This window comes from Oncorhynchus nerka, linkage group LG5 (genome assembly GCF_034236695.1).
Source record: "Oncorhynchus nerka isolate Pitt River linkage group LG5, Oner_Uvic_2.0, whole genome shotgun sequence".
Lineage (NCBI taxonomy): Eukaryota > Metazoa > Chordata > Actinopteri > Salmoniformes > Salmonidae > Oncorhynchus > Oncorhynchus nerka.
The window spans coordinates 47,642,009-47,664,954 of record NC_088400.1 but is presented as its reverse complement, the minus strand read 5'-3'; the positions used below and the strand labels follow the sequence as shown (position 1 = coordinate 47,664,954).

At 41.8% G+C, this 22,946-nt stretch overlaps 1 protein-coding gene across 2 annotated transcripts in view; it reads right to left on the bottom strand.

Moving 5' to 3' along the window:
* The window catches only part of LOC115129595 (tenomodulin-like), a 139,859-nt gene that overhangs the window by 39,645 nt on the left and 77,268 nt on the right, over positions 1 to 22,946 (bottom strand). For both annotated transcript variants that reach the window (XM_065018696.1, XM_029660133.2), the window contains exons 3-6: positions 15,823 to 15,963; positions 12,065 to 12,172; positions 2,942 to 3,104; positions 2,333 to 2,439 (exon numbers count right to left, since the gene is read on the bottom strand). In XM_065018696.1, the coding sequence (XP_064874768.1) occupies positions 2,333 to 2,439; positions 2,942 to 3,104; positions 12,065 to 12,172; positions 15,823 to 15,963 (519 nt within the window). The remainder of the gene's footprint in view (positions 1 to 2,332; positions 2,440 to 2,941; positions 3,105 to 12,064; positions 12,173 to 15,822; positions 15,964 to 22,946) is intronic.

The window sequence follows — 22,946 nt, the reverse complement described above, 5'->3', positions numbered from 1 at the left end:
GACTAAAGCATCCGCCAACTCCTGGACAGTCTGTGGTGGATGGAGCGAGACATGATGTCCCAGATGTGCTCAATTGGATTCAGGTCTGGGGAATGGGCGGGCCAGTCCATAGCATCAATGCCTTCCTCTTGCAGGAACTGCTGACACACTCCAGCCACATGAGGTCTAGCATTGTCTTGCATTAGGAGGAACCCAGGGCCAACCGCACCAGCATATGGTCTCACAAGGGGTCTGAGGATCTCATCTCGGTACCTAATGGCAGTCAGGCTACCTCTGGCGAGCACATGGAGGGCTGTGTGGCCCCCCCAAAGAAATGCCACCCCACACCATGACTGACCCACTGCCAAACCGGTCATGCTGGAGGATGTTGCAGGCAGCAGAACGTTCTCCACAGCGTCTCCAGACTCTATCACGTCTGTCACGTGCTCAGTGTGAACCTGCTTTCATCTGTGAAGAGCACAGGGCGCCAGTGGCGAATTTGCCAATCTTGGTTTTCTCTGGCAAATGCCAAACGTCCTGCACGGTGTTGGGCTGTAAGCACAACCCCCACCTGTGGACGTCGGGCCCTCATACCACCCTCATGGAGTCTGTTTCTGACCGTTTGAGCCTGCTGGAGGTCATTTTGCAGGGCTCTGGCAGTGCTCCTCCTGCTCCTCCTTGCACAAAGGCGGAGGTAGCGGTCCTGCTGCTGGGTTGTTGCCCTCCTACGGCCTCCTCCACGTCTCCTGATGTACTGGCCTGTCTCCTGGTAGCGCCTCCATGCTCTGGACACTACGCTGACAGACACAGCAAACCTTCTTGCCACAGATCGCATTGATGTGCCATTCTGAATGAGCTGCACTACCTGAGCCACTTGTGTGGATTGTAGACTCCGTCTCATGCTACCACTAGAGTGAAAGCACCGCCAGCATTCAAAAGTGACCAAAACAACAGCCAGGAAGCATAGGAACTGAGAAGTGGTCTGGTCACCACCTGCAGAACCACTCCTTTATTGGGGATGCCTATAATTTCCACCTGTTGTCTATTCCATTTGCACAACAGCATGTGAAATTTATTGTCAATCAGTGTTGCTTCCTAAGTGGACAGTTTGATTTCACAGAAGTGTGATTGACTTGGAGTTACATTGTGTTGTTTAAGTGTTCCCTTTATTTTTTTGAGCAGTGTATATGGACGGAATTAATCAAACAAAAGGACCAATTGTGATGTTTATGGGACATATTGGAGTGCCAACAAACGAAGCTCGTCAAAGGTAAGGCATGTTTTATATTTTATTTCTGCATTTTGTGTAGCGCCTGCAGGGTTGAAATATGCTACCCTCTTTGTTTACTGTTGTGGTATCATCAGATAATAGCTTCTTATGCTTTCACCAAAAAGCCTTTTTAAAATCTGATATGTTGGCTGGATTCACACCGAGTGTAGCTTTAATTGAGGATCTTACATGTGTGATTTAATGAAAGTTAGATTTTTATATCATTTATTTGAATTTGCCGCGCTGCATTTTCCCTGGCTTTTGGCAGAGTGGGACGCAAGCGTCCCCTATACCATAAGAAGTTTTAATTGTTGTAATCTCAATGTATAGGCCCTATATATACACTGAACAAAAATATAAATGCAACATGTAAAGTGTTGGTCCCATGTTTCATGAGCTGAAATAAAAGATCAACAGAAATGTTCCATACACAAAAAAGCTTATATCTCAGATTTTGTGCAAATATTTGTTTACATCCCTGTTAGTGAGCATTTCTCCTTTGCCAAGATAATCCATCCACCTGACAGGTGTGGCATATCAAGAAGCTGATTAAATACCATGATCATTACACAGGTGGACCTTGTGTTGGGGACAATAAAAGGCCACTCTAAAATGTGCTGTTTTGTCACACAACACCACAGAGGGAGTTTTGAGGGAGCGTACAATTGGCATGCTGACTTCAGAGATGTCCACCAGAGCTGTTGCCAGATAATTGAATGTTCATTTCTCTATCATAAGCCGCCACCAATGTTTTATTTCTGTCTGTGATAAAGCCCTTTTGTGGGGAAAAACTCATTGTGATTGGCTGGGCTTGACTCCCCAGTGGGTCGGCCTGACTCCCAAGTGGGTGGGCCTATGCCCTCCCAGGCAGTGTCAATGCCCAGTCATGTGAAACCCATAGATTATGGCATAATACATTTATTGCAATTGACTGATTTCCTTATATGAACAGTAACTCAGCAAAATCTTTGAAATTGCTGCATGTTGCGTTTATATTTTTGTTCAGTATACATTTGACCAAGTGCATGATATACAGTAGGGAATATGGTTCCAATTCAGATGCAGCCCCTGTACAGTACGTACATAGTCATTGACAGGAACCTGGTCCAGGATGTCACGGGCGACGCGGTGACCTCCGACCTCAGCATCAGGAATGTCCTCATCATCCTCCACCTCGTGGAACTCAGCATCTGCACCAAAAGGAGGAAGTACACAGAACAGCTGTTGATGTACTTTACCAGATCACAGCAGAAACATACTTTTTTCTCCTGTTTGAGGCGATCTGAAGGAAAATAGCTTGCCTTCTACTGTAAATGAATCTGGCTGTTTTTCTGAGAGGCTTACCATTCTTTAAACTGCTGCAGTGTACAAAGTACAGAGAATCTGGCATGGGATGTCATAATGATGCCATTCTGGTTGAATAGAGCATATAACTAGATTACAACCAGGTAAAATTTATTTTAATAATAACGTCAAGGTGCTTGGGAACAATGTCATATTTTGGTTGTTATACGGTCAGATAACCAGATTACAACCAGGTAGACATCTTTTTCTGGTCGCTAAAAAGAAGCCTAAAACATATTTTTACAATCAGTATACAACTTTACAAAAACAAATCTCTCATCCCACCATTTATAAAGTGCTGCGAGAATGAGAGAGGAGAGGGGTGGAGAGACACCGGTGACCCTGTACCTGTCATGGGGGAGGGATGGATCCAGTAGATGGGTAGCTCCTGGCATATCTCCCAGATCTTGGAGTTGAAGAGGAAAGCTGGGTTAGCGATGGGCTCTTCAGCAGGCACCCACACCTGGGAGTCCCCCACTACCTGCATGTCTATGCCCTCCATGTTGCCCACCTGCCAGGGAGAGGAAACACACGCACGCACGCACGCACGCACGCACGCACGCACGCACGCACGCACGCACGCACGCACGCACGCACACACACACACACACACACACACACACACACACACACACACACACACACACACACACACAAGCTCTCAGTTCTATGCCCTCTGCATTCTCAGCCCCCTCTTCCCAGAGCCACAGCACACAAGCCCTGGCCACGTCCTTTTATTCACCACCCCGGTCCTTATTGCCCACCGGGAGTACCGCCACTTCCTGCTTCCTGCTGACTCCCACTAGCCTGGACTTCCTCCTCGCCCTTTCTCCCTGACAACAACAACACAAGAATCCAACAACGGGCATAGATTTGACTTTGAAAACGACTTTGTAGTGCTTTCTACTTTATTGTGCCACGAAAGGCTGCAATATCGTTAAATCCGACAGACACAACAATAAAGCATAGCGTCCTCTTCCCTCACACATCCCCTTAATACCGCATTCAGCTCACAGCACTAGCGACATGCTTAATTTGTTTATACTGTAGTTCATGAGCTGTAAAGTAAACTATTAGTGCTTAATGACAGGGAATACGTGTCACTGCTATCTAAGAGATGTATAAAAGGGGCTTTGGCAATGGCGCATTCCACTACCGTGCCTGATGTGTTTCTTTATGTATATGTAAATACGTCGGCAAACAAACCCCTCTTCCCAGTGCCTCGTTAATTAGCAGCTGGAGAGAACAGCAAAACAGTTTACTTGACAAATGTTTTTACAAGGTGATTCTCTCCTAGTCTGAAGCTTAATTGCACATTAGTTGATCTTGATGTAGGATCCCCGGGCTATGGTTGGAGCCGGTATCATTTATATTAGGTTGTGCACTCTCGACTCTCCCTCCTTTCCCTTTTCACCCCTCGCTGATTCTCGCTTTATTCTAATTTACGGTCTGCGCTACAGTCTCGCTGTAACTGTTTGTTGTGAAGTGACATGACATCAATGAACCTTCCGGAGATGAACTCGCACCCCATTCCGGCCAGATGAAAGAATACCTAGCTTAGCGGCGTGGCCACTCAAGTGCTAGTTTGTGCTTAGACAAGCAGTCAAGCCTTTGACAGTTTGCTCTCACTCTTTTTTTTCCCAGCTCATTTTTAGCCTGGTCTGGGTGGGGCTAAGCTAATGACGACTCAGAGGAGGACTAGGGGGACTTTGGCGGCGTTTGCTCCTCCTGAACTACAGATATTAAAATGAAGGCCAGGAAACACAAACAGACCTCTCTAATTGGACTGCAGAACCGCTGAAGAGGAGCAACTAAGGAAACCTTCCCGAAATTAGGAAATGGAGGTCACGACACAGAGCACTGTAATAGGACTTTTACTTTGCAGCTGAGACACAAGACCAATAAGTTGCAAAGGGAGACCGCTCTCTGGGAAATATTTAAGTTTATCACGGCTAGTGTGGAATAGTGATTTAAAAATACAAATTGACAAGTACAAAGACGATAATGATTTTATGATGCAGTTATATCATAAATGAAGCTGTCTTGTATCTAATATTGGACATTGCTTAAGTAAAGATATTTTGTATTAGATGTCAGACTAATTATTTATTTACTATAGATCGGAGCCACATTAGGTGTCATGCTGTGATGAACATACACTTTGAGACGATCAAGAGGCATTTTGACCATTATAATCATATAAGCCAGATATGCCTATCACATGCATGCCCTTACAGTTGAAGTCGGAAGTTTACATACACTTAGGTTGGAGTCATTAAAACCCGTTTTTCAACCACTCCACACATTTCTTGTTAACAAACTATAGTTTTGGCAAGTGGGTTAGGACATCTACTTTGTGTATGACACAAGTAATTTTCCAACAATTGTTACCGACAGATTTCACTTATAATTCACTGAATCACAATTCCAGTGGGTCAGAAGTTTACATACACTAAATTGCCTGTGCCTTTAAACAGCTTGGAAAATTCCCGAAAATGATGTCATGGCTTTAGAAGCTTCTGATAGGTTAATTGACATCATTTGAGTCAATTGGAGGTGTACTTGTGGATGTATTTCAAGGCCTACCTTCAAACTCAGTGCCTCTTTGCTTGACATCATGGGAAAATCAAAAGAAATCAGCCAAGAAGTCAAAAAAGAATTGTAGACCTCAACAAGTCTGGTTCATCCTTGGGAGCAATTTCCAAATTCCTGTAGGTACCACGTTTATCTGTACAAACAATAGTGCGCAAGCATAAACACCATGGGACCACGCAGCCGTCATACTGCTTAGGAAGGAGACGCATTCTGTCTCCTAGAGATGAACGTACTTTGGTGCGAAAAGTGCAAATCAATTCCAGAACAACAGGAAAGGACCTTGTGAAGATCCTGGAGGAAAATGAGCCCTATATCGACAGAACCTGAAATGCCACTCAGCAAGTAAGAAGCCACTGCTCCAAACCAACTATAAAAAAGCCAGACTACAGTTTGCAACTCCACATGGGGACAAAGATGGTACTTTTTGGAGAAATGTCTCTGGTCTGATGTAACAAAAATAGAACTGCTTGGCCATAATGACCATCGTTACGTTTGGAGGGCAAAGGAGGAGGCTTGCATGCTGAAGAAAACCATCCCAACCGTGAAGCACGGGAGTGGCAGCATCATGTTGTGGGGGTGCTTTGCTGCAGGAGGGACTGGTGCACTTCACAAAATAGATCATCATGAGGTAGGAAAATGATGTGGACATATTGAAGCAACATCTCAAGACATCAGTCAGGAAGTTAAAGCTTGGTCGCAAATGGGTCTTCCAAATGGACAATGACCCCAAGCATACTTCCAAAGTTGTGGCAAAATGGCTTAAGGGTTAGGGTTAGGGTTGGAGTGTCCATCACAAAGCCCTGACCTCAATCCTATAGAAAATGTGTGGACAGAACTGCAAAAGCATGTGCGAGCAAGGAGGCTACAACCCTGACTCAGTTACACCAGCTCTGTCAGGAGGAATGGGCCAAAATTAACCCAACTTATTGTGGGAAGCTTGTGGAAGGCTACCCGAAACGTTTGACCCAAGTTAAACAATTTAAAGGCAATACTAGCAAATAATAATTGAGTGTATGTAAACTTCTGACCCACTGGGAATGTGATGAAATAAATAAAAGCTGACATAAATCATTCTCTCTACTGTTATTCTGAAATGTCACATTCTTAAAGTAAAGTGGTGATCCTAACTGACCTAAGACAGGGACTTTATACTAGGATTAAATGTCATGAATTGTGAAAAACTGAGTTTAAATGTATTTGGCTAAGGTGTATGTAAACTTCCGACTTCAACCGTATATCAGTCAGCAGTCAGAAAGAGTGTGTCTTGACCTGCTCCTGATATCTGCTCCTGCATTTAACCCAGTCATTAGCAACAGAGCATTGGGGTAGGTGCATGTCTGACAACAATGTGTGCCAATTACAATGATAATTTCACATGGTCAAAAAATAAATAATTGTATAACAATGTTGCGACATAAGCTATGGTGTAATGTAATGTTTTGTTATGTGTGGTAGGTTTTGTGGATTTTGACACTCTTATGTAGGTGTCATAACCAGCCGTAAAATAACACTATATGTCACAACAGGTGTAAATATATCTGTCATGACAGTGTTTTATGACCATATTATAACAAGTCAGCAGCTATGACACATGACATGGTTATGACCGTGTCATAATGTGTTATGACGCTGGGTGTCAAGTAAAGTGTTACCCACACGTTTAATAATGTGAATGCTCCGCATGTTCAAAATGACACACAACTTTTTGTTTTAGTCAAATGACATTTACCTACCTACATATAATTCCAAGAATGTGTTGTTTTTCCATGCATTGTTTGGCATTTGTTTGTGTTTTATCTGAGTGGGAGGTTTCCTTGCCAGCTAGGTTGGTTGTGGCAATACATATTAAGTGGTTACCCTGAGGAGGAAGAAGATATCCAATAACACACTATTCGACTGTCTGAAGGAGGAGGACAACGGGAATTTCATCAGCTTCAAGACTGGAGGGAAACTAGGGGAGGCTCAGGGATTACAGCCTCCCATCATTTCATACGAGGAGCAAAGTGAAAATGGCCGAAGATACCGGCGGCAAACAATTCATGTTTGTCACCTTGTTCTTCTCCCCGGGTGCTTTATTTCCTTATCAGCCACTCGCAGATCCCTCACCGGCGACATTGTTTTCACCTCACCTCTGAGAATCTGAGGCCCCAGACGTCCACCACTGAGCCCACATTCACATAGCCCGCAGCTTGGATGAGCTGAGCAGCAGCATAAGCTGTTTTGTTTTTAATGAACCACTCTGTGGTTCACACGGTTGTAACATTTCTCAAATGACTGCCTCGCCTGGTTCACCAACTACTTCTCAGACAGAGTTCAGTGTGTCAAATCGGAGGGCCTGTTGTCCGGACCTCTGGCAGTCTCTATGGGGGTACCACAGGGTTCAATTCTTGGGATGACTCTTTTCTCTGTATATATCAACGATGTCGTTCTTGCTGCGAGTGATTCCCTGATCCACCTCTACGCAGACGACACCATTCTGTATACATCTGGCCCTTCTTTGGACACTGTTAACTAACCTCCAAAAGAGCTTCAATGCCATACAACACCCCTTCCGTGGCCTCCAACTGCTCTTAGACGCTAGTAAAACCAAATGCATGCTTTTCAACCGTTCGCTGCCCGCACCCGCCCGCCCGACTAGCATCACTACTCTGGACGGTTCTGACTTAGAATATGTGGACAACTACAAATACCTAAGTCTCTGGCTGGACTTTAAACTCTCCTTCCAGACTCATACTAAACATCTCCAATCCAAAATTAAATCTAGAATCGACTTTCTATTTCGCAACAAAGCCTCCTTCACTCACGCCGCTAAACATACCCTCTATAAAACTGACTATCCTACCAATCCTCGAATTCGGCGATGTCATTTACAAAATAGCTTCCAATACTCTACTCAGCAAACTGGATGCAGTCTATCACAGTGCCATCCGTTTTGTCACCAAAGCCCCTTATACCACCCACCACTGCGACTTGTATGCTCTAGTCGGCTGGCACTCGCTACATATTCGTCACCAAACCCACTGGCTCCAGGTCATCTATGAGTCTATGCTTGGTAAAGCCCCGCCTTATCTCAGCTCACTGGTCACGATAACAACACCCACCCGTAGCACGCGCTCCAGCAGGTATATCTCACTGGTCATCCCCAAAGCCAACACCTCCTTTGGCCGCCTTTCCTTCCAGTTCTCTGCCGCCAATGACTGGAACGAATGGCAAAAATCGCTGAAGCCTGAGATTTATATTTCATAGCCCATCTGTAAATATCCCACCCAATCTACCTACTTCATCCCCATATTGTTTTTATACATGTTTTCCTCCTGACAGAGCTGGTGTAACTGAGTCAGGTTTGTAGGCCTCATTGCTCTCACATGCTTTTTCAGTTCTTCCCACACATTTTCTATTGGATTTGAGGTCAGGACTTTGTGATGGCCACTCCAATTCCTTGACTTTGATGTTCTTAAGCCATTTTGCTACAACTTTGGAAGTATGCTTGGGGTCATTGTCCATTTGGAAGACCCATTTGCGACCAAGCTTTAACTTCCTGACTGATGTCTTGAGATGTTGCTTCAATATATCCACATCATTTTCCTTTGTCATGATGCCATCTATTTTGTGAAGTGCACCAGTCCGTTCTGCAGCAAAGCACCCCCACAACATGATGCTGCCACCACCATGCTTTATGGTTCCGATGGTGTTCTTCGGCTTGCAAGCCTCCCCCTTTTTCCTCCAAACATTAACGATGGTCATTATGGCCAAACAGTTATATTTGTTTCATCAGACCAGAGGACATTTCTCCAAAAAATACGATCTTTGTCCACATGTGCAGTTGCAAATCGTAGTCTGACTTTATTATGGCGGGTTTTGGAGCAGTGGCTTCTTCCTTGCTGAGCGGCCTTTCAGGTTCTGATGATATAGGACTCGTTTTACTTTGGATATAGATACTTTGTACCTGTTTCCTCCAGCATCTTCACAAGGTCCTTTGCTGTTGTTCTGGAATTGATTTGCACTTTTCCCACCAAAGTACGTTCATCTCTAGGAGACAGAACGCGTCTCCTTCCTGAGCAGTATGACGGCTGCGTGGTCCCATGGTGTTTATGCTTGCTTTTTTATGCTTGTTTATGCTATTGTTTGTACAGATGAACGTAGTACCTTCAGGCATTTGGAAATTGCTCCCAAGGATGAACCAGACTTGCCAGACTTGTGGAGGTCTACAATTGTTTTTCTGACGTCTTGACTGATTTCTTTTGATTTCCCCATGATGTCAAGCAAAGAGGCACTGAGTTTGAAGGTAGGCCTTGAAATAAATCAAATTATGTCAATAAGCTTATCAGAAGCTTCTAAAGCCATGACATCATTTTCTGGAATTTTCCAAGCTGTTTAACCTCTTACGTCGACCCGACACGCATGCGTCCCATCTAGCCATCTGGAAATGCAAATGCGCTACGCTAAATGCTAATAGGACTCGTTAAAACTCAAACGTTCATTAAAACACACATGCAGGGTACTGAATTAAAGCTACACTCGTTGTGAATCCAGCCAACAAGTCCGATTTTTAAAATGCTTTTCGGCGAAAGCATGAGAAGCTATTATCTGATAGCATGCAACACCCCGAAATACCCGAAGGGGACATAAACAAAATAATTAGCATAGCCGGCACTACGCAAAACCCAGAAATAAAATATAAAACATTCATTAACATCTTCTTTGTTGGCACTCCTAGATGTCCCATAAACATCACTATTGGGTCTTTTTTTCCGATTAAATCGGTCCATATATACCCTAAATATCGATCTATGAAGAGTGTGTGATCAAGGAAAAAACACAGTTTTAAAACACAACGTCATTTTTTAAAATTTAAAAAGTCGACGATAAACTTTCACAAAACACTTCGAAATACTTTTGTAATCCAACTTGAGGTATTAGTAAACGTTAATAATCTATCAAATTGATCACGGGGCGATGTGTATTCAATAGCTCCACGTCTTGAAATCATGTTCAGAAATTTCTACTCCAAAACATCCTGTCGGAGACCGGAAGGAATGGGCTCTCTCTTACTCGTTTGACCAAGAAACAAAGCGCAGGCAATTGACAAGACTGGCGACATCGTGTGGAAGCTGTAGGACTTGCAATCTCAGCCCCATCTAATTTGCTTTCCAATAGACAATACATGCAAGTGGCGCATTGATATATTTTTCAGATTTTGGTGATCAGTTTTTCTTCCGCTTTTCGATGAAACACACGTTATGTTATAGTCACAGCCGTGATTTAACCAGTTTTAGAAACGTCAGAGTGTTTTCTATCCACACATACTAATCATATGCACATACTATATTCCTGGCATGAGTAGCAGGACGCTGAAATGTTGCGCGATTTTTAACAGAATGTTTGAAAAAGTAGGGGGTAGACTTAACAGGTTTTAAAGGCACAGTCAATTTAGTGTATGTAAACTTCTGACCCACTGGAATTGTGATACAGTGAATTATAAGTGAAATAATCTGTCTGTAAACAATTGTTGAAAAAATTATTGTGTCATACACAAAGTAGATGTCCTGAACGACTTACCAAAACTATAGTTTGTTGTCAATAAATTTGTGGAGTGGTTGAAAAACAAGTTTTAATGACTCCAACCTATGTGTATGTAAACTTCCGACTTCAACTGTATATGAATTAGTATGAGCTAATTTAGTAGTTAATATGAGTAAATTATGACTAAATACATTGATAAGATATACAATGTGTTAATAGTTAAGTCCATGAACACATAATTGGATTGAGAAATGCACTGCACAGTGTACTTAAGGGTGTCATATACACAGTACTGTAGGGTGTCATAACTTGACATTTCCACAGCAGAAAGGCTACGTACCAGTATAATATTATTATGGGGACTTGTTCTTGACTAATCCAGTGTGATTGTGAGCTAACCCTGTGTGTGAGCATACGTGTGTCTGCACGCTTATGTGTGTGTGTGAGATTAAGCGTGTGTGCATCCTTGCTCTAATCACACACCAAGTATCTTTCACTATCCTTTGGAGCCCCTCTTCCTCCTCTCTCTTCCCAGTCTACTCCTCACCAAAGCCAACGCCCCTATCTAATTGATTCCACAGAAGTTTAATTAGGTTTCACAATGTGCAAAAGAAGACAACAACGAAAGGGAATATGGTGCAGGCTGGACAATTACTATCTGTAAACAGGGACCAGACATTCAAAAGATGACAGAGAAGGGGATGCAGTCTGGTTCTCCGTCTAAACAGCTTGTGTTCCTAAAGTCAGAAAGGGATATCTGGGATTTACTTGGCATGACGATGGAGCAACATTTAAAAACATTTTTTTTAATGATGTAGCTGGTAATTGCCATCTGTAAAATGTAAATGAGAGTGGAGGATGGTAGAGGCTGAAAATATTTTGTGAGGCATTCATCTGCCGAACTTCATATACGGCTCTTAGGCCAGGAGAAGTGAAATGAATCGCTCGAAGAAATGCACGCACCCTTTAATGGCTTATACCTCTTCCTCAGATCCCTCTCTTACGTTCTCGTTCACACTTACCCCTTTAGGCTATTTTGGTCAAGCCTTTGGAGGAGTATGTTTACAAATGTATATTAGTTCAAGATTGACAGCAAACACCATTTGATGTGATCCACAAAGGGGGTTTGGTGGGTTTGCGGGCAGCTTTCAGACGGTTTCCTGTGTGCTGGAGACAGAGATTATACTTCAGCGGGAGAGGGCAGAGGTCAGGGTGAGTGTTTGAGCGCAGCTCTCCGACTCATCTTCTCTGTTTTATACCTACCCCTGCAAAATACATATTTTCCTCCACACACACACAGACACACACACACACACACATTGAGTCAGAGAGATGCAGATATTCATACTGTACCGGTATCTCTGTGTTCAAGGTCGCCATCTCTGTCACTTTGGGAAGCTCCCTGGTCTGGGTCTTGATGTAACACCTCTGATGTTTGGCGAACCGGATACCTGTGATTCCCTTTGAGCGGAAAAAGCGAGATGGAATAATACAAAATTCTGATATGTATCGTTCATTACTTTGTCTGTGATGTGGAACAGCATGGCGATGGGGCGATATCATTTTTCAAAATGTTTCTTTAGTCTCTTGAAGAAAAACCTATGCTCTTAATAACTAACAGAAGTTAGAACCTAATGAGGGTGCCTTTTGAGTTTCTTGCTTTGTTTTTCTCCTTCTACCTTTTTTCTACCTCCTTCTAGATTACAGCACATTCAAGACAATTTATCTCCTACAACACAAGCCTCACTTTTAGAAGAGATTGAGTAAAAAACGAGTCAAGATATAGTCAGTGTTTTATGATTCATATTTTTTTCTTCTTTTTCTTGTACATTGTTCACACAAAAAAATACATGCAAGTCCATTTGAATCCCACTTTGTAACACAACAAAATGTGGAAAAGGTCAAGGGGTGTGAATACTTTCTGAGGTTACTGTATATGGCATAGGGTGATATTTGGAATGCATCCAGTGTTTCTATGGAGGCTGCCCCCGCTGAATTAGTCAGTCATAGGTTCCTGTCACTCTCTTAATCTGTGCAGCCTAGTGAAGAGCCACTCTTTTCAGCTCCATTGATGACCCCCCCCAACTTGTGGAATGCAGGGCCTTTTCAGTTTGACGACGACAGGAGAAAGCCTATTTCAACAAAGCAGACATATCTGTTAATTATCTTTGTGTGCAATTATCTGTTTGACTAAGTAGTTCTGCTGGAATAAGTCTGAAAGCATATGAGATTGTAACTCGTGCCGTCTCTAGGGCTACCAGAGTCATGTGCATATGAGAATAGAGTGCCGGATCTTCACCGGCCACGCTCGCCTTAACATTGTATCACGATAAGTGGTGGCATGAAAATGGACTCGATTCAAATCGTAATTGAATTACATCGACATGGCGCAGAGCTCTAATACCTTTCTGACGTCTTTAAATGAGCATTTAACTGGGAAATACGGAAGTTCTCTTCCACTTGTCTTTAGAGGTCACACACCACGACACGATATGGAGCCTGTCATAATCCTCTTGTCTGTAATTGTCTTTAGAGGTCACACACCACGACACGATATGAAGCCTGTCATAATCCTCATCTGTAATTGTCTTTAGAGGTCACACACCACGACACGATATGAAGCCTGTCATAATCCTCGTCTGTAATTGTCTTTAGAGGTCACACACCACGACACGATATGAAGCCTGTCATAATCCTCGTCTGTAATTGTCTTTAAAACGCTACAAAAACTGTCGCCGACACAGAAGTATAATGTTTACGCCTGACTTTATTGTGATGAGCCCCTGTTTATTTTACTGTAATGGCGAGCACCACTACAGAGAGAGGAAAAGGACAATCTCGGGATGTGATGCAATAATTAACAGAGTTGGTCAACCAGAAAAGAAAGAAAATACACATCATTATGGGGATAATAAATGGGAAAAGGATGCAAGGTTTATAAAATAATGTCAGAATACCGGCTCGCTATTCACCCCCTGATTAAACATGCTACACGTATACTGATAGCTTTAAGCTTTCCAACTGAACAATGATTTGATTGGAGGGCTCATTGCATTGCCATTGCAGAGAAAGGTTAGGGGACGCTGAACGATTCATTGTCACTTGGGCTCTATATTACCATCTCTTCCCGCATCTAGCATCTTGTGAGTGTCAGCCCAGGTAATGTGTTGAGGAATTTTTTTTATCAGTTATTAACTCCACGCTCTCCCCTCAGCTCCTGTTAAAGGGGGCCCTAAAACCCATGCCATGAAATATTATCTCTGAGTCGCTGAACCTCTGTTTGTGATTTCCTTTCATTCACAGTCGTGTTCAGGGTCGTGGACATTTAAGGCACAAAACTGGAAAAAAACATTTCACAATGGAAAATATAAATGATTGTTTGTTTTTGGACAACTAAAGGTAGTGCCTTCCTCTTTCAGTCCATTTCCCTCTGTTTTGAGCCTAATGGACACAACCTAGGATTAATGTCACTTGCCGTAAACAATAAACAATGTAATCTTTGGATATTGGAATATCTGAGAAACAGTAAGGAAAATATAGATTATTTCATGACTAAATGTAAAGCAGATAATTGCAGTATAGAATCTGGATTGATATGACGAGGTACTGTGTGTTGCTCATAAAGGTAACCTGGAAGACTTCACATAAAAAAGGGATCCGTGTCTTAGATTGAATCAATTTGTAGAACGCAAGTTTGTGTTGATGTCAAGCGCAAGGTTCTGGAAAACTGGAATTGAGGTAGGCCTACTCTCATCTGTACTCTTTCCCCCAAATTAATTCTACATCATTATTTGAAATGTATTCTTGTATTATTGCTTATTTTGATATGGTTTGAAAGTAATTGATTGTGTAATAGGAATGATTTAGAGCTTTTACTCTAGTTCCAGATATCATGTTTAACAAAAGAGAGTAACCTTCAAAATACATAGATGCTGTCTTTTGCATCAAAATATATATTTTTTAGAAGAGCTACATTGAAACACATTAGATGTGTTGGTGGTAGTTGCACTATGTGACCATAATTATTCTCATACAAAAGACTGTTGAATATGCTTGAATGCCAGTCCTGTCTCTACTGGTATTCTTATCTCCACTTCTTGTTCCCTAGGTTCTTCATGCAGCATGTTCCCTGTATTAACCTGAAACAAAAGAAGCGGCATTACTTGCCCATTTCAATTCCTCATTCACAGCCCTTGAGCTTGACGGAGATAGTTTTTAAGGTGGCTTTTGAATTTGAATGACCTGAAACATCCTTTATTTTAAACACTTAGTATAACTTATAATCAGGTTTGTGTTTTCCTCCACTCTCTTCTTTTCTGTTGTAATCACACTGGAATTATTCTGCTCTCTCACTTGTTTCGCCATCTCCCGTGGCAGTGCCCGGAATCAAACACATTTTCTTGGTGAATTTGCTTCACTGACAGAAGTCAATAATTCAGACTGGATGGAATGGAGGAGGAACCAGCAATATGCATGCTATCGGTGTGTGTGTGTGTGTGTGTGTGTGTGTGTGTGTGTGTGTGTGTGTGTGTGCGCACGCAAGTGCTTGCGTGTGAGTATGAGAAGTAACTGAGACCTCTTGTTATTAGATATTTAGTTTTATATAGAAAAAAAGTGTTCCAAAAACGTTTTTCAGCTGTTCCCATAGGATAAATTGTTTTGGTTCCAGGTAGAACCCTTTTGGGCCTTTTGGGGTCCATGTAGACCCCTTTTCAAGAGGGTTCTACAATCTACATGCAGCCGAATAACCCTTTTAGGTTCTAGAAAGCACTTTTTTGTGTGTATGTGTGCACGTTGGGTAAGGGATTGTGTATGAGAGGGAATTGAAAGCTCTTGTTATGATATTTTGTATTATTTATGACACACATTTTCACATCAGCTTTTTCTGTGTGAGAGAGAGAAAAAAATAGGAGAGAGTGCAGGGTATTGTCGAAGAAGATATGATTTCAGGAGAACAGAAATGCTTTTACACAATATAAGAACAATTTCGAAAGTGCTCAAACACAAATTCAATCATTCTGCACAAAAACTATAATAATAATAAAAAAGAGACGGTAAATGAAGTATGCATAAAGTATGCTGTACGTAATGTGTATTTTGTAAATACTTACATGTTTGAAGTCGTGGACCTCGAGGACCTCATTGCTACCGTTGCCCATCCTGAAGATCTCAATGCGGTGGGTGGGGTCAATCTCCATGATGCTGTCTGTTTCCATGCCATCCAGCACGGCCTGATAATGTTGGTTGTACACCTGGAGACACAGGACCAATCAGAAACATCCTCAACCTAGCTGACAGGTCATTTAACCAATAATACATGAGGGTGGGGCAACTTAACTGATTAGCTCAAATCTACAGCATTTCAATAGGCTTAATATCAGTGACGTGTATTCATGGATGCCAAGGGAAGCCAGGCTTCCCCAAAAACTTTACCAATAAAGATATATAAACCTAAATAATTTATCTTTCGTCTCTGTGTTTCATCATTTTCTTTCAATTCGCAAGAGGCTGAATGTATCTCACCGGAGAAAGCATGTGAGCGAGCAAAACAGCACCCATCTGTCTCTATGTGTAGCCCATCTATCTATTGAGGTCTGATCAAAAAGAGTATGATATTGTTGCCGCCGTAGCATTGAATGCAAGGGAAGCCAGCGAGCATTTGGCCTCCCTTTGATAAAAACAGTAAAATAATAGCCAATCAGCATTGAAAGGATCTGAGCGAGCTCAACTGTGAATGGTCCTGGCGCAGGTTGGATTTGGCTTCACACCACTCACAACACAACAAAAGCAAAACGTCATTGACAGAAAAAAAATGAATTGTTGTATCTAATTTTGTTGTCCTCCAGTGGCTAGCTAGCTTGCTAAAATTGTCCCTTTATACATAGATGGAGATTTGGACTTCTGGTTCTACTTAATTCTCGATACTGGGCAATGATTATAACAGTGATTCTGATCCAACCATGAATTCCTACTTTGTGTCCCTGGTCTGAAGTTCAATATGTAGGGGCTCATCATTGCCCATGAAAGGAAGTTAGGCTAGCGAGCAAACATTTTAGCCAGGACAACAAAAACTAAAAGTGTGTAGCCTACTGTATGACAGAGTCCTACACTGTTTTGGCAACATGAAAGAGACGAGGATAGGATTGGTGAGTCAACATGTTTTTTTTACTTTCGCACACACACACACACAGAGAAATCAGTACCACAGACAGCCAAATATTTAGCTTACGTTGATTAGACGAAATAGTTTTTGGTATCTTTTATTTGTCACTATATTAGACTAAGCATACAGTATATATATATAATTATGTGGACACCCCTTCAAATGAGTGGATTCGGCTATTTCAGTGACACCCGTTGCTGACAGGTGTATCAAATCGAGCACACACCCATACAATCTCCATAGGAAAACATTGGCAGTAGAATGGCCTTACTGAAGAGCTCAGTCACTTTCATGTGGCACCATCATAGGATGCTGTCTTTCCAATAAGTCAGTTCATCAAATTTCTGCCCTGCTAGAGCTGCCCCGGTCAACTGTAAGTGCTGTTATTTTGAAGTGGAAACATCTAGGAGCCGCGACTCAGCCGCGAAGTGGTAGACCACACAAGCTCACAGAATGGAACCACAGAGTGCTGCAGCGCGTAACAATTGTCTGTCCTCAGTTGCAACACTCACCACCAAGTTCCCAACTGCCTGGAAGCAACGTCAGCAGAAGAACTGTTAGTCGGGAGCTTCATGAAATAGGTTTCCATGGCCGAGCAGCCTAAGATCACCAAACGTAATGCTAAGCGTCGGGCTAGAGTGGTGTAAAGCTCGCCACCATTGGACTGTGGAAATGCGTTCTCTGGAGTGATGAATCACACTTCACCATCTGACAGTACGACATCCTGGTGGATGCCAGGAGAACGCTACTTGCCCCAATACATAGTGCCAACTGTAAAGTTTGGTGGAGCAGGAATAATGGTCTAGGGCTGTTTTTCATAGTTTGGGCTAGGCTCCTCAGTTCCAGTGAAGGGAATTCTAGCATACAATGACATTCTAGACAATTATGTGTTTCCAACTTTGTGGCAACATTTTGGGGAAGACCCTTTCCTGTTTCAGCATGACAATGCCACCGTGCACAAAGTGAGGTCCATACAGAAATAGTTTGTTGAGATTGGTGTTGAAGAACTTGACTGGCCTGCACAGAGCCCTGCCCTGACCTCAAACACCTCTCTTCAGATCATTGACCAGGTCCTGCCGTGTAGTTCTGGGCTGATCCCTCACCTTCCTCATGATCATTGATGCCCCACGAGGTGAGATCTTGCATGGAGCCCCAGACCGAGGGTGATTGACCGTCATATTGAACTTCTTCCATTTTCTAATAATTGTGCCAACAGATGTTGCCTTCTCACCAAGCTACTTGTCTATTGTCCTGTAGCCCATCCCAGCCTTGTGCAGGTCTACAATTTTATTCCTGATGTCCTTACACAGCTCTCTGGTCTTGGCCATTGTGGAGAGGTTGGAGTCTGTTTGATTGAGTGTGTGGACAGGTGTCTTTTAAACAGGTAACGAGTTCAAACAGGTGCAGTTAATACAGGTAATGAGTGGAGAACATGAGGGCTTCTTAAAGAAAAACTAACAGGTCTGTGAGAGCCGGAATTCTAACTGATTGGTAGGTGATCAAATACTTATGTTATGCAATAAAATGCAAATTAATTACTTAAAAATCATACAATGTGATTTTCTGGATTTTTGTTTTAGATTCCGTCTCTCACAGTTGAAGTGTACCTATGATAAAAATTACAGACCTCTACATGCTTTGTAAGTAGGAAAACCTGCAAAATCGGTAGTGTATCAAATACTTGTTCTCCCCACTGTAGGTTGCAATATTGCTTTTCCTCCCCTGGCTTGGCTTCCAAAGGGATTTTACCCACGCACCGCTACTGCTTCATATACCTGTAGCCTTCCAATAGCATTTAACCAGGCTAAATACACCGTCACCCCCCCTTTAAAATAGGTGGCAAGGGTGTTATAAGCCAAAGATAAATACTGTAGTACAAAGATTTGAGGCCAATACACACTTGATGCAATCACATTGATTTCTGTCATATTCTTCAAAGCATCGTGTCCAAAGTAACACACAACACATGACCAATGCAAGAAATACACCACGGCAGTGAACGGCGTCCGACATGCTGACATTTGTAAAGTGCCAAAGTATTCATAAGCACGACCAGAGATAACACTGAGTCATTGTTGATACATTGCTATTGACAAACCGCAAGTTCAAATTAAGATTTGCACATCCATAGAGGCTGCGTAAGTACTCTGTGAGTAGCTACGTCGAATAAATGGCACTTTGAATACGTGGCTTGGATATTATTTTTATTTTTTACTTTGACGTAACTTGCACTGGTTGTTTATCACGACACCTTGCTTATGGACTGTTCATGGGTATGCATGGCTGGCTGTTAAAATTCCCTGTCTACAAAAATGATTCATGCCCACAAGCTGAAAACGATGCTATTAATATTTATGTTGAGTGTGGTGTTATAATGAGAAATACATGTTGCTGAGTTCATCTTCGTCTGTTGTGGTGGTGAAACAAAGCGCCCCATACTGTACCAATGAGAGAGTTGATTAATGGATACAAGAAGGTGGCCAATGAAATCAATTAAGATTAATATTCCCAATCAACAAAAATAACCCAAGCCCTGTGAAAAATATAGTTTCTTTCTGGTGTTTATGACTACAATGTCCCTGTCTGATGCTCATATGTTGGTCTATGGACTACAGTAACACTAGTTAAAGCTCTATAACATGGTCACTAACACATAATCCTTTTGACATTTTAAATGATCTGCCCCACTTATTACCAGGCTCTAGAATAGGGGAGCAATAATGATTTAATGGGATATAATTCTTAACAGAAGTATGGCTCTGCAATATAAATAACCATTAACATGGATCACAATGGCCTTGGCTCAGAAAGGAACCCAAACTTTAAAACCGTAAGACGCAGCCAAATGAAGATTGGAGATGATATTCAAGTATCTGTCATCCTCACCACCATTGAGTGTCTTCACGAGAAACCGAGAGTGGCCTTCACTTGTAACTTCACTTTATTATCTGCTCAGCCTTTACAACCAATTACCAAAAAACAAATTCTTCCAGATGTACATGCTCGGCAACCGAAGGCTCACAAAAGACCCAGACGTTGCAAGGAAGTAATGATAGTGAAAGTTAATTAGCTTTCTCTGCGACTTCACGTAGGCGGGGAGGCCAATATTCAGGGAGGACATTAGTTCAAGGTGTAGCTAATGCAGGTACAAAGACTGTTGGGCTCTCATATTATAAAGGTTCTGTTCAGTACATCCTGAGATCTCCTGAAGAAATGTCATATTGATTAGCACTCGATCGGGTTGGCTATTCAGAAATGCCATATAATTAATTTGAAGGTTCAGATTCAACGCTGTTTTAACAATTGAAACTGTTCTGAATAACATACCTAAAATCCTTGAAGTATAAGAAATATAACTTATCAAAACAATGAAATTAAGTTTAAGGAACAATTTTAAAAAGTTAATTAATTAGTCTTGTCAGTTTCAGGCAAGCAAAAAAATGGATAGCAATTAGTTATAGCCCCACGCAATAAAGCATTTATAATGTATTAGTAAATAGTTAAATAATTTATTAATCTTTACTCCATTCGTAAGATGTTTAATATAGGTCCTTATAGACGGCAGGTAGCCTGGCAGGGTAGGAGCGTTGGACCAGTAACCGAAAGGTTGCTGGATCGAATCTGTCGTTCTGACCCTGTTCCCTGGGCGCCGATGACGTGGATGTCGTTTAAGGTAGACCCCATCACCTCTGATTCAGAGGGGTTGGGTTAAATGCGGAAGACACATTTCAGTTGAATGTATTCAGTTGTAGAACTGACTGAGGAATCCCCCTTTCCCCTTATAAACCATTTACTAATCAGTAGTTAAGTATTTTTGTGTGGCCTCATAAAGTGTGAGCTATTTATACTTTATAAATATATACTTTTAAAAATATTTTGAGTGACCAGAGTAATTTCTCACAAAAAGATGGACAGGCCATAGACATTCCAGAAGTACCTGACGCTCCTGAACGTCTCACAATGCCAGTCACACTGTTGTAATAGTGTGATGTGTAACTTCAGACCCACTCTATGCTAAGTAACGTTAAGCTTGTTGTCCAAAAATGCTAACATTAGTATTTCTTGGCAGTGAATGTTCTACCAAAAAAAAAAAGTGTTTATTGCAGTAACTCCTTAGAGCAGTGCATGGACTGTTTTAGGTAAGGAAACAAATCTGAATACATCATTTCACTGAACTATCCCATTACGTTTAAAGAGTTGCTACCTTTAAAAGGACCAGTTAAAGTTCTGCCAAACAAAGCCATGTGTGAAAATAGTGTGGTTAAAAGCAGAAGACCTAAGGACTGGAAACATTTAAGGTTAAACATTATCAACACACAATCCACAGATTATCGTGAAAGACACACAAATTATTTTAAACGTCTGGTGGACACGAGAAAATTGTCACAGATTTTGAATAAGTTTTGTGATTTCAAATTGAATCAAATCTAACTTTATTGGTGACATAATCGTTTAGCAATTCCCCAACAACTACCTAATACACACAAATCAAAAGGGGTGAATGTGAATATGTACATATAAGTATATGGATGAGCGATGGCCGAGCGGCATAGGCAAGGTACAGTAGATGGAATTAAATACAGTAAATACAATTTCTTGTTAATTTAACAAACTGTAGTTTTGGAAAGTTGGTTAGGACATCTACTTTGTGCATGACACAAGTCATTTTTCCAACAATTGTTTACAGATTATTTCACTTGTAATTCACTGTATCACAATTCCAGCAGGTCAGAAGTTTATATACACTAAATTGACTGTGCCTTTAAACAGCTTGGAAAATTCCAGAAAATGATGTCATGGCTTTAGAAGCTTCTGATAGGCTAATTGACATAATTTGAGTCAATTGGAGGTGTAGGCTACCAAATACTAATTGAGTGTATGTTAACTTCTGACACACTGGGAATGTGATGAAAGAAATCAAATCTGAAATAAATCATTCTCTGTACTATTATTCTGACATTTCACATTCATTTCACATTCTGATCCTAACTGACCTAAAACAGGGAATTTTTACTTGGATAAAATGTCAGGAATTGTGAAAAACTGAGTTTAAATGTATTTGGCTAAGTTGTATGTAAACTTCTGACTTCAACTGTACATGTGATATGAGTAATGTAAGATATGCAAACATTATTGAAGTGGCATTATTTAAAGTGGCATTGTTAAAATGACTAGTTATCCATTTGTGAAAGTGTTCAGTGATTGGGTCTCAATGCAGGCAGCAGCCTCTCTGAGTTAGTGATTGCTGTTTAGCAGTCTGATGGCCTTGAGATAGAAGCTGTTTTTCAATCTCTTGGTCTCAGCTTTGATGCACCTGTACTGACCTCGCCTTCTGGATGATAGCGGTGTGAACAGGCAGTGGCTCGTTTGGTTGTTGTTATTGATTATCTTTTTGGCCTTCCTGTGACATCGGTGCTGTAGGTGTCATGGAGGGCAGGTAGTTTGCCCTCGTTTATACGTTGTTCAGACCGCACCACACTGTGGAAAGCCTTGTGGTTCAGGGCGGTACAGTTGCCATACCAAGCTGTGAAACAGCCTGACAGGATGCTTTCGATTGTGCATCTGTAAAGGTTTGTCAGGGTTTTGAGTGACAAGCCAAATTTCTTCAGCCTCCTGAGGTTGAAGAGGCGCTGTTGCGCCTTCTTCACCACACTGTCTGTGTGGGTGGACCATTTCAGTTTGTCTGTGATGTGTACGCCGAGGAACTTCAAACTTTCCACATTCTACATTGCTGTCCCTTCGATGTGGATAGGGGGGGTGCTCCCTCTGCGGTTTCCTGAAGTCCATGATCATCTCCTTTGTTTTGTTGACGTCTCCTTTGTTTTGTTGAAGATTTGATTTGTGATAGTTGGTTGAACATACTTACTTGCAAATCATACATGTAACATTTCTAACTCAAACACATATCAGTAATAATCAAGGAATAAAATCCACAAGAGAAAAACTGTCTCATCCGGACAGCTTTTGTGTGCTGGCTACATCTCCCTATTTTATGATTAGTTTGCGTTCGCGAGGTTGAAAGAATTAGCAAAACACTCACATTCCAACTCTTCCTCACATCCTTGCAACAGT